A 15,021-nucleotide genomic window follows, 5' to 3' on the forward strand; every position below is an offset into this window, starting at 1 on the left:
ATGTTCAGTATAACGAATGTGTTATTGTTTTTCTGCACTCGTAGTTATGATGGAATGAATTAAACATACAGTAATTTTATTAACGATGAACTAAATGCTGTTTAGCCTGTATGTTTCAGGAAAATGTTCTTCCCTTTGTGAAAGTTATTCCTTTGAAACGTAGAACATTTGTCTGTTATTACAAGAAGCAAGTCTAATGTAGTATATTTTAAGTCACAAACTTTAATATAATGATTTTTTTTTTTTTTTTTTTTTATATTCAGTGACAGTCATGAAGCTATTTGTGGGATGGTAAATGTAACTAATCTGTCATGTGAAGTAAATTAAGAAATACATGTATAACATATGCAAAGTCAGCAACTTGTTTGACTTGCTGTTCAGATGCAAGGGAGGGCTTTCGATAACAGCCATTTGTACGATGCTAAATATAAGTAATCTGTCGTGTTAAATAATATGCATACAGTAAACTGTATTTCCTCATATATATGTAACATTTGTAAAACCAGTGTCCTATTTGGCGACTGTCAATGCATAGCCCCAAGGGAAGAGTTTCAGCCTACAGTCTGGTGACTAGGCTGGGGTTTTGGGGATGGCGCGGGGGGTGAGTGTCTGGAGGCCACACGATGCGGAGACAAGCAAAGCCCCTTTCACAAAGGCCCCGCTCAATGGGGACAAATAGCCGTGACTACAAAGCCATGCAAAATAGCGGCGGGTTGGGAGATTCCAGTGAAAGCACTACAGGAAGATGTTCAAAAGAATACAGGTATGTTATACAAAACAAAGGCCAGGTCCACATCAAAACGTTACTGTTTCTTACCTCCTGTTTTTTTTTTTTGTTCTATCATTACTGACACTAGAGTCTCAGGAGACAGATGGTCATGTATTTGAAGAATGATACAAAACCACGTTCTCACATTACCCGCTGCCCGTTTTCTAAACAAGCCTCAGTATGCAAAATCTTTCTTAACAAACTAAATGACATGTTGTAGGAAATTTATTATCACCTATGGAAGTTAACTCCCATTCAATTCTTATACTTCACACTGTAAATTTCTCACGCCTCTGGGAACAAGCGAAGCACCTGCAGTTAATTGAACCACTGGGATATAAGGAGCTCTGAGTCCACACCATGATGCGGATTCTCGCAAACACTTTTGTGGTTTTGCAGTATCAGCGTCTTTGCCTTGCTTGTTCCCGTCTCTCGCCTGTTCTCCCTCGCTACTGACCTTCGGATTGCCTGTATTGTGACGTTCGTGCCTTGCAAGACTTCGCCTGTCCCTGACTTCGTTTACGTCCAGTCCTACGAACCTCGCTGAAGGTTAAAACCAACCCACAATTGGGTTCACTACCTACCTCTCTCTAGCCTGCTTGTGTCAAGTGTGACAAAATTTTTCCTATTTTCTACATTTCTTATTTATTTTTAACATGCACCTGTTTAGCTGAGGTTCTTCACCCAGAAGGATTTGTGTCATGGGTTCCAGAAGCCTGGATTATTACATTTAAAAATTTCTTTCTTTGCATATATACTATGTGGACCTACCACAGCCTCAATGTAATTTAGGCACAATATAGTGTAAGCCATAGCATTATGCTGCTCTTTCAAGTTTTACTACTTGTCTTTTCTTTCAGCTATACAAAGTGTCACTGCCAGGAAATCTTTTAGAATTTAACTGAAGTACAACTTAACTGATTGATCAGGGCAGACACCAGATTTATATTCACACACAAATCTATTGTTATTAACCATTATGTTTCCTTATGTTTATTGGTATATGAATGTTGAAATTTGGTTTTCATCTTGTAAAGATTAATAACATCTCAATGTTTCGACCCAACTTCTGACCAAGGCTCTTATAACCACATGCAAGAGAATACCACTTGACACTGATTAATACAGAATGATAATGCAGTATTGAACCTACCTAGGGGTCTTTTTCCTTTTCTCAATTTATAGACCTTCTGTTTAAATACAACTCTATGTATTAGTACCTGAAAGAGCTGGAACAAAGAACTACAGAGTTCATGAAGCAACTTCAATATACAGGATTAATTGTTTATATTTATTCATTTAGCTGACACTTTTCTGCAACCTGATTTACAATGTTAAGATACATACAAGTATTGTAATACAGCTGGGGCATTTTACTGGAACAATTTAGGCTAAGTACCTTGCTCAAGGGTACGATAGATGGAGGTGAGGCTCACACCTGCAACCTTTGGGTCCAAATGCAGTCGCATTATACACTACCAACTGGTTGCGGGCTGGTAAACATTAGTTAACACTCGGCAAGGAACCTACATTTTCTTTTAGTAAACATGAAAATGAGCAGTCTGTGGCCATAAAATTTAGAACACGAGAACTTATAATTACTTATTCTTTTGAACCATGCTGAATTCCCCAACAGATCAAGCCGGCCCAAAGTATACTCACTACCTCTGCCGGAGTTCAGTTTGCAACACTGAAAAAACTTCCACTGCAGGACAATTTGTTAATTTATTATTCACACAATGACAGAGCTCTGCCCTTGTGGTTTTTTTTGTACTGATTAGGTAACTGGCTTTCATTTCCAGTGAAAGAACAAATAAGCTACCCTCAAACATTGTGAATTTATGAGTGGGGAAAAAATCCAGGCAATTTAATACAATGCAAGTTCAAAAGCAGTGCAAGAAAAGGTCTTAGAGATGTAACAATGTGTAAAATGCTGAGCTTTGCGGCTCTTTTACTCTACATCCATAGTAAAGAGCCCCAAATCTTCAAGCCAGGTCAATGAAAGTCACTCTTTCACTCCTAAAAGGTATACTTATGGATTACAGCATGTAAGCACTTCAATCATGAAATATAATTTAAATAAAACACACACACACACACTTTCAGAACCACTTGTCCCATACAGGGTCACAGGGGAACCAGAGCCTACCCAGCAACACAGGGCGTAAGGCCAGAGGGGGAGGGGACACACCCAGGACAGGACGCCAGTCCGTCACAAGGCACCCCAAGCAGGACTCAAACCCCAGACCCACCGGAGAGCAGGACTGTGGTCCAACCCACTGTGCCACCACGCCCCTAAATAAAACACTTTGAAACAAAATTAAAAAGAATGAAAATTAATATACGCACTTAAAAATGCAAAAGTGTGGAAAGGAGAACTGCATCATCTGGAATGAATAGCGCGTTGTAATTTCTGACCTTCATCTAACTCTAAAGCCATCCTGATGTCCAAATGGTGGTCACCCAGTTACAACAGAGTTACAACCCAGCTGGACATAGTTATACAGATGGTTCCCAATTTACAATGGGGTTACATTCTGTGAAACCCATCATAAGTCTAAAATATCGTAAATCAAAAATGCACTTAATACACACCTTTGCATGACAGACTGGGAGATGTAGATCGCTGCCGCTGGCCAGCATTGCAAGAGAGTATCATACTGCATATCACTTGCTCAGGAAAAAATCGAAATTCGAAGTATGGTTTCTACTAAGTGTCTATCGCCAGCTTATCATCTTAAAGTCAAAAAAATCATAAGTCGAACCATCATAAATCGGAGACCACCTGTACATACGGCCTCAACTCAGTGTGCCCTCTGCTCCTTTGTGCAGTGTGTGAGGATTTCCACCAGGGGGAATCCTCTAACTGTCCATCACTAGCTGAGAGTGGGATGGGGTGCAAGAGAGAAGTCATAGCTAGTGCCAGCCATCCTGACCCACATACCTGCATCTGCTGCTGAATGCGCAGTTTCTCACGGCCCAACTCGTCCTGAAAGAACTGCAGGCAGGAAAGAGGAGAAAGGAGGTGGTCGAGCAAAGGCAAAATTTCCTGAATACTTTCTTAAAAAAAACTACTGAACCTTTGCTGACTGACATTTGTACCAAACCACATAAACTTAGAGATGGCAGCATTCAGACTAAAAGTTTAGATTCAGTCCCTTTGATATAGTTTATTGCCAGGGTTTTATTTCATGCCAATAATAACATTTTCTGTCTAAAAAGAACATGAAAGTATACACAATTTTGTTTGATTGAAATTAGACAGAAGGTTTGTTTTTGTTATGTTCATGACAATCACTTCTGAACACTCAGGAAACACACACACACACATTTTCAGAACCGCTTGTCCCTTACAGGGTCACGGGGAACCGGAGCCTACCCGGCAACACAGGGCGTAAGGCCGGAGGGGGAAGGGGACGCACCCAGGATGGGACGCCAGTCCGTCACAAGGCACCCCAAGCGGGACTCGAACCCCAGACCCACCGGAGAGTAGGACTGCGGTCCAACCCACTGCGCCACCGCACCCCCTCGCTCAGGAAACAGATTTAGATTTTGCACAAGCCAGGGCCCTATGTACATAAATGCATTTTAAAAGACAAGTTTTACTTCATATTTTCCATTGCAGCAAGGGGCAAGAACAGCAGTCACTTGGTCTGCATCACATAATAAAATTATGTGATGTGTCCCTTTTTCGCAGCATTTATCAGTTCTGAGCTGAAAGTGGTCATAGACAGAAATGTCATCAACTGCTATTAGTGGGAATGGAGGCAAAACAAAAGAAATCTCACTAAGTCCATGTTTGTCTTTAACACCAGTTGTTTAGCACAGGCTATTGACTTCCATGAGTGTTCATAGTCAGGGTTAGATCTAAGGCTATCTGGTAGCGTCATGGTTAAGGACATGGGTTTATAACCTGAAGGCTGTAAGAGGGCCTCATCTGCAGTACCCTTGAGCTAGGAACCTTAAAAACCTCCATGAGATTTTCCTACAAGAGGTCATCTTCGCTCAAGCTTACCTCAGCATCCTGCTCCTTCTGTTGGAGAGAGGCAGTGAGGTCCTGCACCTGATCCTCCAACAGACCAACTTGCCCCTGCAGAGAGGTCTTCTCCTCTGCCAGTTGGGTGATCAGAGCCTCTTTGGACTGCAGGGCTTGGGTGAGCTCCCCAATCATTCTGCAATAAGGGAAGGAGCAGCCACTGAAGTCAGAACTGACCTTAAATCACAACCACCATACATTTACATAAACTCATTCAGCATAGTCTTTTCTCAGGGCACTGATTATGACTGTTAACTAGCATTTATCTGGGAATTTAAAGCCAACGATTTTACATTTATTAATTTAGCTGATACTTTTTTTCAAAACCACTTACAATGTTAAGATGCTTAGAGTTATTTCCACATTATATAGCTGGGCAATTTTACAACCTTTGGGTCCAAAGGCAGTAGCTCTAACCACTACACTACCAGCTGTCCCACTGACCCACAATTCACTCAACACACATGTCTGTGGACTGTGGGAGGAAACCAAAGCACCCAGAGGAAATCCACATGAACACAGGGAGAGCTTACAAACTCAGGACAGACCAAGCAGGACTCAAACCCCCGCCCAAAGGCTACGTGCTGCACCACTGTGCCATGGTGATAACAGGTCTACTATTTGCTTAATCGAAGAATGTGTTCACTGTATATGAATAAAACAGAAAGTGGACATTCTATAATTTGTACATACTATATATATCTTTAAAAAAATTGATTAGTCCAAATCAGACTTACATGTGATTTTTTTTATCCATTAAAATTAAAACTGCAGGGCTATGGGCAGCACTGTGTTTAAAGTACTTAATCAAGAGATTAAATTTTTCAATGCATTAAATGTTGCTTCTCATCTACTTTTGAAAGAAGTACGAAGTGTAAAACACGCAAGTCGCAAAATACCCTAAAAAAAAAATCATGCTTCAGAATGTAATGAGCTGGAAGAGCAGGCTGCGGATGGAATAGCTGGAGGCTTTATATTGCTCCACAAAAGCCCTCTTCCCATTTGTCCAGACATCCCAGATGGCACTGGGGTATGTGCTCTGTGGACCTGAGTTTAGCCTGTCGGCTTCTGTCATGTTTATCAGTGTCAGTGAATGGCAAAGGCCACAAGTGTTCCGCTCAGCTCGGAGATCACATTCTCATCCAACTCTCATTCCATACACTTTATTTATAGACCCCAGAAAGTTGCACTGTATACAGGTTAACAAAGTGAAGTAGGAATAAATTAACTGTTCCTTTCTCATCTATGAACTTCCCACTAAAGCTTTAAAACTGATGAAGAAGCTCCAAATTGAGGACTCTGAACATTGCAGAGAAGTGAAACATCCACACCTGTCCTTTTCGGTTAAGTCAGTCTGCCGTGCTGGTCCAGAGGGCATATTCCCATCCTCTGGAACATCCTTCATCTTCCTCTCCAGTGCCAAGCACCGCTGGGATTCGCACTCCGCCAAGGTGGCCATCTTCTCCGCCTCACTGCGTGCTAGCTTGGCCTCCTGAGTTCACAACAACGTGAGTCTCTGCATAAACTGCTATACATGGTATTATTCAAACAGCTCTGAATTGGAGGATGGGACAAAGCAGAGATTTACAGAACAGGTGAGTACACCTGTGCAACTTTCGTATGAGCATGTGAACATACAGGTAATGGTAGTGATCATTAGCAGTACGAACGTTAGTTGACAGGAAAGTTGGTAACGAACATGGTTGTACTAAAGGGAAATTTCAGCTTCGATGTCTGCATGGTAAATGTGGTAAAAGAGGGTAGTGTTAGCACTGACACTGGAAGGCTACCCTTAAGAAGAGTCTGCACTCATTGTCTATGAGAATAGAATAAAATGGTGTTTTGAAACAGTCCACAGCCATTTTTAGCATGAAAATCATGGATCAAGTGATGCACCTCCTGCAGGAGCTGGATTTTGGTCTGCAGGATCTCCTGCATGTGGTCGATCTCCTGCTGCCTTTCGTCGCATCGTCGCTGTAACTCAGCCTCATTGTGACTGGAGAGGCTCTCCACTGTTGTCCTGCATGACCACAGAATGACAAATAATCATTAATAGTTAATATGCTAAATGTGATCATTGTGGTTTTTCTGGACTCTGCATCACACCACAAAAAATCCAACTACATTACTTGGACTAGGATACTATGATTTTGCTCTTTACTAGGTAATGCTTTCTGCTACAAATGCAAATAATGCAAATTTTTCCTGCCTTTAGACAATAAAGCCATATATAATTTATTTAGGACAAGTCTATTATACATCATCCAACTTGTGCTCACAATCAGAGGCAAGGCATGGTGCTAGATGTTTAAGATGACCTAGATGCTACAAATTTGTTATTGGTGCAGGAGGCATCCTCCAGTCCAAGTGTAAGAGACAAATGAACACAGTTGTTTGACCTACACTGTTAAAGGAAAATATTTACTCGTAATTTAGAATTTTTCCGTGAGAAACAGTACAATTTTCTGCAGAACTATGTAGGCCTAGCAGGTCGCCATTTTGCTGGCTCTCTGCCTGTGAATTTACCCGAATGTATGTGATAATCTAGAGAACTGGTGACCTTCAGGACAGCATTATGGTTACAGAGGACATCAGATCATGATTAACACAAGAAGCTCACTTTCTTACTACGGTGGGCACCACTTCATACATGCAGAACACTGTGGGGTCTCTGTTAGGATAAAGTGAATGGGGCTGGCCACATTGAAGGCCAGTCTGAACTAAAAGGAGGTCTTCCGTGCTGAGAGTTTTAATGCTGAGATGAGTTTTCAGCAGGGTATACAGGCTGTTTGTATATTCCATCCATCCATCCATCCATCCATCCATCCATCCATCCATCCATCCATCCACCCATCCAATTTCAATAATTGCTTGTCCTGAGCAGGGTTGTGGTGAACCAGAGCCTATTCTTGAAGCAGTGGGTGCAAGGCTGAGAGGGGATACACCCTGGATAGGATCCCAGTCCATTGCAGGGTAGCCACACACACACACACACACACACTCATGCACATACTATTTAGCATCACCAATCGACCTGAACTGCATAAATTCAGACTCTGGGATGAAATCGGAGCACCTGGGGGAAAGTCATGCAGACACAGGGAGAACATGCAAATTCCTTGCATGTTCCAGTGTTTATTTCCTAAAAAACACCTTTTATTCCTCTATGGGGGTGTATGGAGGCTAACTGGTCAATGCAACCGTTGGGACATTACAAAGCCCTTTGAGGCAAGTGAAAGTCAACTGAGTAGGACATAAAGCAGCTACAGTGAGCCCCATGAACATGTGAACATGCCCACTTCTACCATTGTTCCCACTGGTGTCTAAAGAGAGCAAAGCATTGATTTTCAGTACGTAGACAGGAAGACAAGCATGGCAGCTGCACCGTTTTGAATCAAGCAAGTCAGAGCAGGATGAACTTCAGGCTCCAGCAGCTGTCCAGTGAAATGTGAGCACCATCAGGTTCAGAGCCTGGCATTGAACTTCAAGCATTCTTGCTAGTGTGATTATTGCTGATTTGCTTTTTTATTTGGTTGTCAAACGTCTAAGTGTAATAGGATCTCAGACTGGACCATGTCAGGGGCGTTTTAACTACAGCCATTTACAGTAAATTGGGAGTTAAGCCGCATGGTTTATTTCTAACCTTTGTAAAATCAGTATAAAAAAATGCATTTTTGATACAGGTCGAACTTTCTGGTTTTTAATCAGTCAAAACTGTGAAGTTATATGTGAACTTACAATGCCTTGTCAAGCTGTTGCTGCTTTTCTTGTAATTCCTGCTTCAAGCTTTCCACTTCAACTTTCAGTTCGATGTTCTGAAATAAAATGAAGAAAAAACTAAATAATTAAACACGTCTATACTTGACTGAAAGTTAAATTCTTCCGTAATGTGTCCTTGACCTTGTAATTCAAAGACTGCAAAAATGAACACATTTCAATCCATCTGCATTTTCCTTTAGTATATACACTGAGATATATATTCTTATATAAAGTATATATTCCTTCACTTAGCAGCCTGGATACCACTGATAAACACACACACACATTTTCAGAACCGCTTGTCCCATACGGGGTCACGGGGAACCAGAGCCTACCCGGCAACACAGGGCGTAAGGCTGGAGGGGGAGGGGACACACCCAGGACGGGACGCCAGTCCGTCGCAAGGCACCCCAAGCGGGACTCGAACCCCAGACCCGCTGGAGAGCAGGACCGTGGTCCAACCCACTGCGCCACTGCACCCCTTCTACTAATAAACATTAAATGATATTTTAAAAACAAAATGGTGCATTTTTTTTTTTTTAATATTTGCCGAATGACCTTGATGTATGGCCTTGATTTCCGTATGGGGAAAAAAAACATTTAATTTCGAAAAGAGAAAATGAAAATTTAATATCTTCAGATTCAAGAACCGGGGAAGTTACTTTAAAATCACTTAAAAGAAATAGTTTCTACAGAGATAATATACATCATCTGGTTTCCTTTGCTCTGTCATAACTCAGCCAGGAAGATGACAGCTCGGTTTCTAAACCTGCATATATTACACTGCAGCCCTTATTTTCTCCACTGCACTTCTTTAAAAGTGGGAGATTTATGAGATGTACGAGCCATTTGTGCAGAGGATTCAAAGTAATGTTCATACAGTAAATAAGTTCTAAATATATCTTCGGCTTTGTCTCGCATTACTCTCGATCCTCTCGACTTGTGCAGTAAAAGAAACGGAAAGCTGTCCGCTCTGTGGAGAGAGAGTGTTTCTGTCCCGCAGGGCACAGGGGAGGGGAGGCTGTCTGCAGAGCACAGTCCATGTGTCTGGGTGTAACTTAACACCACCCTGGGACATTTCACCAGTGCCCTCGCTTTTATATTTAGACCACAGGAATGCCGGGGCCCGTGTGATGCCAGGTGAAGCGTATTAATATTTACCTGCACGGAGAGACATCTGCAACATGGGCAGCCTTTTCTTTGACGTTGACACATGCTGATATTGACACTGGCACACTTGTGCTGCAGACGGTTGGAGCTCAGTAGGATTTGGGCCTGTCCTAATTTTGTGCTTCCAGCCGCGGTTCTCCTGACTTCTTTTGCCTTTTCTCTCATCTGTAGTATGTGCACCCCTGCCTCTGGTAACCTGTCACATTCAGTCCAGCGATTCCAGTATGTCTAGACAAATCTGAGCTGGTTGCATTATCGAAGTTTACACAAAACAGGGGTTTAATTTTTTTTTTTTTTTAATTTTTACATTTTTCTAGACATTCTATAAATAACGTTTATACAGCAAAAATAAATGCAGACGCTTGCAGCCATACTGGAATAAAGAGAGATTATTGTCATCCACACGTTAGCAATATATGAATTACACTGTTATTTTGGGACCAGAAACCAGAAAAGCATGTGAAAGTCAAGCATTAACAAATAACATGAAAAAAATTATTATTGTATAACAGTAGTCTGTGATAGAGCAGCATATCGACAGAGAGCCTATGGATAATTCACCGTGAGTAAAAGCAAGACAATGCCGCAAAACCAATTCTGTTTGACAGATTTTAGACTTCAGTCACACAGTCCATACGTAAAAGGTGATCTTTTGAAAGGGAAAATCTCGAAAAAGCAATTAAAACCCCTCAGTGGATACAAGCTTTCGTGAGGTTGCAAACTAACCTAGTTTCACTGGACAGATATAAAACTAAAAATAAGACCACCTGTTGCTTGCACCTCCCAGCTCAGCAACAGAGTCTCTTATAACTTTCGATACACATGCCAGGGGTGAGACGAACTGTCATTGGCCATCTTGTCCCAGATCGCAGCATGTGTATACCCCACTACGGAGTGTGGGCCGACACCCCCCACCCTACCCAGAAACACATGACGGCTTGAAACTGGGAGCCGACCACATCCAGGTCGAGCAACGCAACCCAAAATCTCTGCTCTACACCGAAGGCTGTCGCTACACTGCATTGAAAACAAAGTGTCTTATAGGAAATTTTTCAGATAATTTTATCGTTATCTGATGTTTTTAACTGTACCTAACCTGTTAATAAATCGAGAGATTAAACCGTATTATTAAGATTTTATCGATCGCGATGTAGTGTGCAGACTTATGAACAATTCCGAGTCATGAACCGACTTCCGGTCCCAGTTGGGCTTGTAAGATGAGGCTCATCTGTACTATGTTTGATAGAATAAAATAAAGACTGCAAATCACTGTTGCACCAATTAAAACCGTAACTTTTCCCTGGTTGTGCTGTGGTCTTCCCATTTTACCTTTTAAGCATTATCCATATTCTTTAGATAATAATGTCGTGATTCTTAAAGTACACTACAGTTGACACTTGCATTTGTGTATCACTTTACCTGTGACTTTGTTAAGATGCTAATTCTTTAAAGACATCAGCAGATAATGTGGACTCTAGGGTATGCATAAGCTTTTGCTAAGATCCGCCATTGCTAGGGTTCACTGGCCTTTAATGCACTATATTATCTTTTTGTTGTCCTTGCATATTTTAGTTTTGTAATGTTTTTGTTGTAATGCAGCCACTGTATCTGTACGACTTTAAATGTGATTTGTTTTGAAGAACAGTGTCTGCCAATAAATGTAAACGCAAAAATTACTCTTCAGTATTACTCCACAATGTACGACACAACTACTTTCAATGATTTCATTACCATGTGGATATGTTTTTAATTCTTCAAGATAAGCAGCAAAAGTGCACAAATGCCTCATTGTCATCTGAGAACTTCCTTCAAGCTGTGTATTAATTCAAAGGTAATCCTCTTAGTTTCCTTTTTGCATTTTTAAAACTGTTCTCTTCGCCCCACTGTCTTAAGTGTGTGCAGGAAAAACGTTAATTACCGCTTCTTTGTCTCAGCGCTCGAAAACAACATGTACTTGGAAATCCTACCACATGTACCCCAGCGCAAGCGATCGCACAATTTACCCACAATGCAGTGCTGCTGAGCTATCAATAGGGAACTGAAAGAACCTTTGAACCACACTGCAACAGAGCGGATAAGGAAAATGATTGCTGAATGTCTGGCGCTATTATCAATACACTAACTGAGGGGAGTCACACTAAAAAAATCTATGTGATTAAATCTGATACAGACTCTTTCCAACAGACTTAAAGTGGTGGATGATATTTTTTAATTAAGCAACAAAATGCCATCACTTTTTATCTCCAGAACTGAAGATAGTCATTATTTATTTTGCTGAAGTGACTAGAGATAGCAGCAAAATAAACTATAAGATAAGAATTTAAGTTAATTTAGAGAAATGTAATCAAATAACTCCAACTCATGCATCTGCAACAAATCTCACACACTCGCTGAAGCTGCTTGTCCCAAGCGGGGGTCACGGCAAACCAGAGCCTAACCCAGCGGCTCAGAGCACAAGGCTGGAATGGGAGGGGATGCCAGTCCATCACAAGGCACCCCTTAAGCAGGACTCGAACCCCCGACCCACCAGCGAGCAGGACCTGGCTAAACCCGCTGCACCACCTGCAACAAATCTATGAGCATTTTTTTTTCAACCTTTATTTAACTGACTCCTTTGCCCAACGTGACTTACAGCAATAAATAACTAACTTGACAATGATTTACTCATCCGTACTGCAGAGTATTCTTACTGCTTCAATTCAAGATACACAGCTTGATCAAGGGTACTACAGCAGGAGCGGGATTTATACTGGGAGCATTCAGATAACAAGGCCAAAACAGTCCAAAAGACTACGCAACATGCCTTCTTACGATTTAAAATTTTTTTAAAAATGTATACACTTAGTAGAACTTGTATATCATGCAGTGAAGGTCTGCACTCTTCATTACTAAGAGTTATAGTGATTAATCACTTTTTTGGTCACTGTAACTCTAAAAGACAGATCTCATGTGCAGAAGGACTAATGATGGCACCTTGACTGCACTAAAACCCATTTAAATGTTATATTTTAATCACACACACACACAATATCTACAACCGCTTGTCCCAAGCAGGGTCGCGGCAAACCGGAGCCTAACCCGGCAGCACAGGGCGCAAGGCTGGAGGGGGGGGGGGCACACCCAGGATGGGACACCAGTCCACCACAAGGCACCTTATGCAAGACTTGAATCCCAGACCCACCACACAGCGGGACCCGGCCACACCCCCATTATTATAGTTCATATTTTAAAGCAGAATATAAATACATGGAATTGTATATCAGTGCAACAGATGGACTGATACAGTCAAACCAGTTATCATCAACTCTAGGTTATGTACAGGGAACCACTGTTCCATCCAAACAAAGAGCTGTTTAGTTTGGGGACATTTATGCATACCATTCCATGTTAACCTGCAGAGCAAAGCGTCACAATGAATTCCTCTTCCCGCTCCCCACCCCCACGCACCGGCACTCACCCTTCTGTGGACGTCCTCGTTGCTGTCCTCATACTTCTGCTGAATGCGCTCTTCGAGGAAGTAGATGCGCAGCTTCAGGCTGAAGTTCTCCTTCTTCAGGTCATTGAGGTGCTGCGATATAGTGCGGTAACTGTTAGACATGACAGGTCCTGCGGGGGGCACATCCTGAAGCTCCTCAGTCCCGCAGCATCGCAGCACGCTCACGGAAGAGTCCGTTCCAAACAGCCTTAAGGTTGGTGTAGCCTAACTAGTGAATCGGCGAGTACTGCCTGAGTAGTGACAACATCAACACACACCGTGCTACAGTGACACAGTGATACACTTGGCTCTGCCCCTTCCGTACCCCTCCCACACCCACGGGTTCTTGTTGCGGGGGGGGGGATTGAGGCTCTCGGGAATGCTGGGTAGGCGCGATGTCACAGGCTCAAGTGGCACGGGAGCCGGCCCAGGCCAAGGCGGGAGTGACTTAAAGATAAAGAGCGAGCGGTGCTGCTGTGAACGTGATGGTTTGGCGCTCACTCATATCGAACGCGAGCCCCCCCTCCGCCACCACGCAACGGCTGGGAAGATCAGCCGCTCCTAACTGGAGTGTGTTCAGCACCATGCGCCGCACCTCACGTCAGACTAACCGATAAACTCCAGATGTAAATCAGGTAAATAACACGAAACATCTGCTACATACATTTGGATTTACTTCCATTTTGATATTTAGACACATCAGCTATGTTGAGACTTAATTGTTCAAATTGTAAAACTGTACCTGTAAGACTGCACACAACCGCTTAATAAAACCTCTTCACATTACACTACGTTTCCTTATCAATTATTTATTTATAATTCTAGAAAAGGATCTGTAGGAAAATACATTTTCTGAAATGTCTCCTAGAAAGCCTGAATTCATTTAAAGATTACAGGACAAATCCATGCATAAAACTGATATGAAATCATTTTATCGTGCAGGCAAGATACTGTCCTTTAGTCTTCTCCGTTATGCAATACACACTGCATCAACATTTATCCCAGATTATTAAATTGTAATGTATGGTAGTTGACCGACGGATGGCATGCCGGTGCAGCAGGCTGCAGCGGCCTCGCAGCTTATGAGATGTGGGTTCAGATTTGGGTTTGAATCTTTCTCAGCCTGAGTGCAGTTTGAATTTTGTGTGGGTTCCTTCCTTTCCTCACTGTGCAAAGACATATTACAGGTCAACTGGTGCCTCTAAACTGCATTTAGTGTATGACTGTCTCATTCTGTGTGTGTGATTGTCTTGCACTGGACTGGCATCCTGTCCAGGGTGTACCCTGCCTCAACCCTTCTGTTTCCGGGACAGACTCCAGACCACCACGACCTTACAATGAACAAGCGGTTACTGATAATGTTAAAAAAAAAAACATAGAAAAATTTATCGAGAACTGTCACCAAGCATGCACGTCACCACGGTTTAAACTTGACTATTGCACAACTGCTGTTAGTATTAATGATCTACTATGCGTTACATTCCGCTGCTGTGGACGGCGATGCTGCAGAATCCCCAAGCAGTTGAAGAAATTAGGTCTTTAAACATTTTTTGCTGACTTGACTTTGAGCACATTTTACGGTCTTCCAAAGTATGTATCGTGAACTCTGAGAGGCAGACTCCTTAAATCAACAAATTCACAAATAAGCACTCAGATTCTTAGAAGAGTCAATATACTGCAGCGAAACTTAACTTCTTTGATAGTTCACCTCTTCATTGATTGTTACGGGTCCTAGGTATATACACCAGTAGGTAGTGTGAAGTTTAACCTGCTGTGTCTAGTATTACCCTATGTGAGTACTATGTATGATCA

At 42.1% G+C, this 15,021-nt stretch overlaps 1 protein-coding gene across 1 annotated transcript in view; it reads right to left on the reverse strand.

The window, feature by feature from the left end:
* pde4dip (phosphodiesterase 4D interacting protein) overlaps nucleotides 1-15,021 on the reverse strand; it is a 74,208-nt gene that overhangs the window by 36,511 nt on the left and 22,676 nt on the right. The window contains exons 4-9 of the mRNA XM_029254899.1: nucleotides 13,192-13,302; nucleotides 8,544-8,620; nucleotides 6,702-6,825; nucleotides 6,137-6,297; nucleotides 4,785-4,941; nucleotides 3,714-3,767 (exon numbers count right to left, since the gene is read on the reverse strand). Of these exons, the coding sequence (XP_029110732.1) occupies nucleotides 3,714-3,767; nucleotides 4,785-4,941; nucleotides 6,137-6,297; nucleotides 6,702-6,825; nucleotides 8,544-8,620; nucleotides 13,192-13,302 (684 nt within the window). The remainder of the gene's footprint in view (nucleotides 1-3,713; nucleotides 3,768-4,784; nucleotides 4,942-6,136; nucleotides 6,298-6,701; nucleotides 6,826-8,543; nucleotides 8,621-13,191; nucleotides 13,303-15,021) is intronic.

Source organism: Scleropages formosus, chromosome 9 (assembly GCF_900964775.1).
Source record: "Scleropages formosus chromosome 9, fSclFor1.1, whole genome shotgun sequence".
Taxonomy (NCBI): domain Eukaryota; kingdom Metazoa; phylum Chordata; class Actinopteri; order Osteoglossiformes; family Osteoglossidae; genus Scleropages; species Scleropages formosus.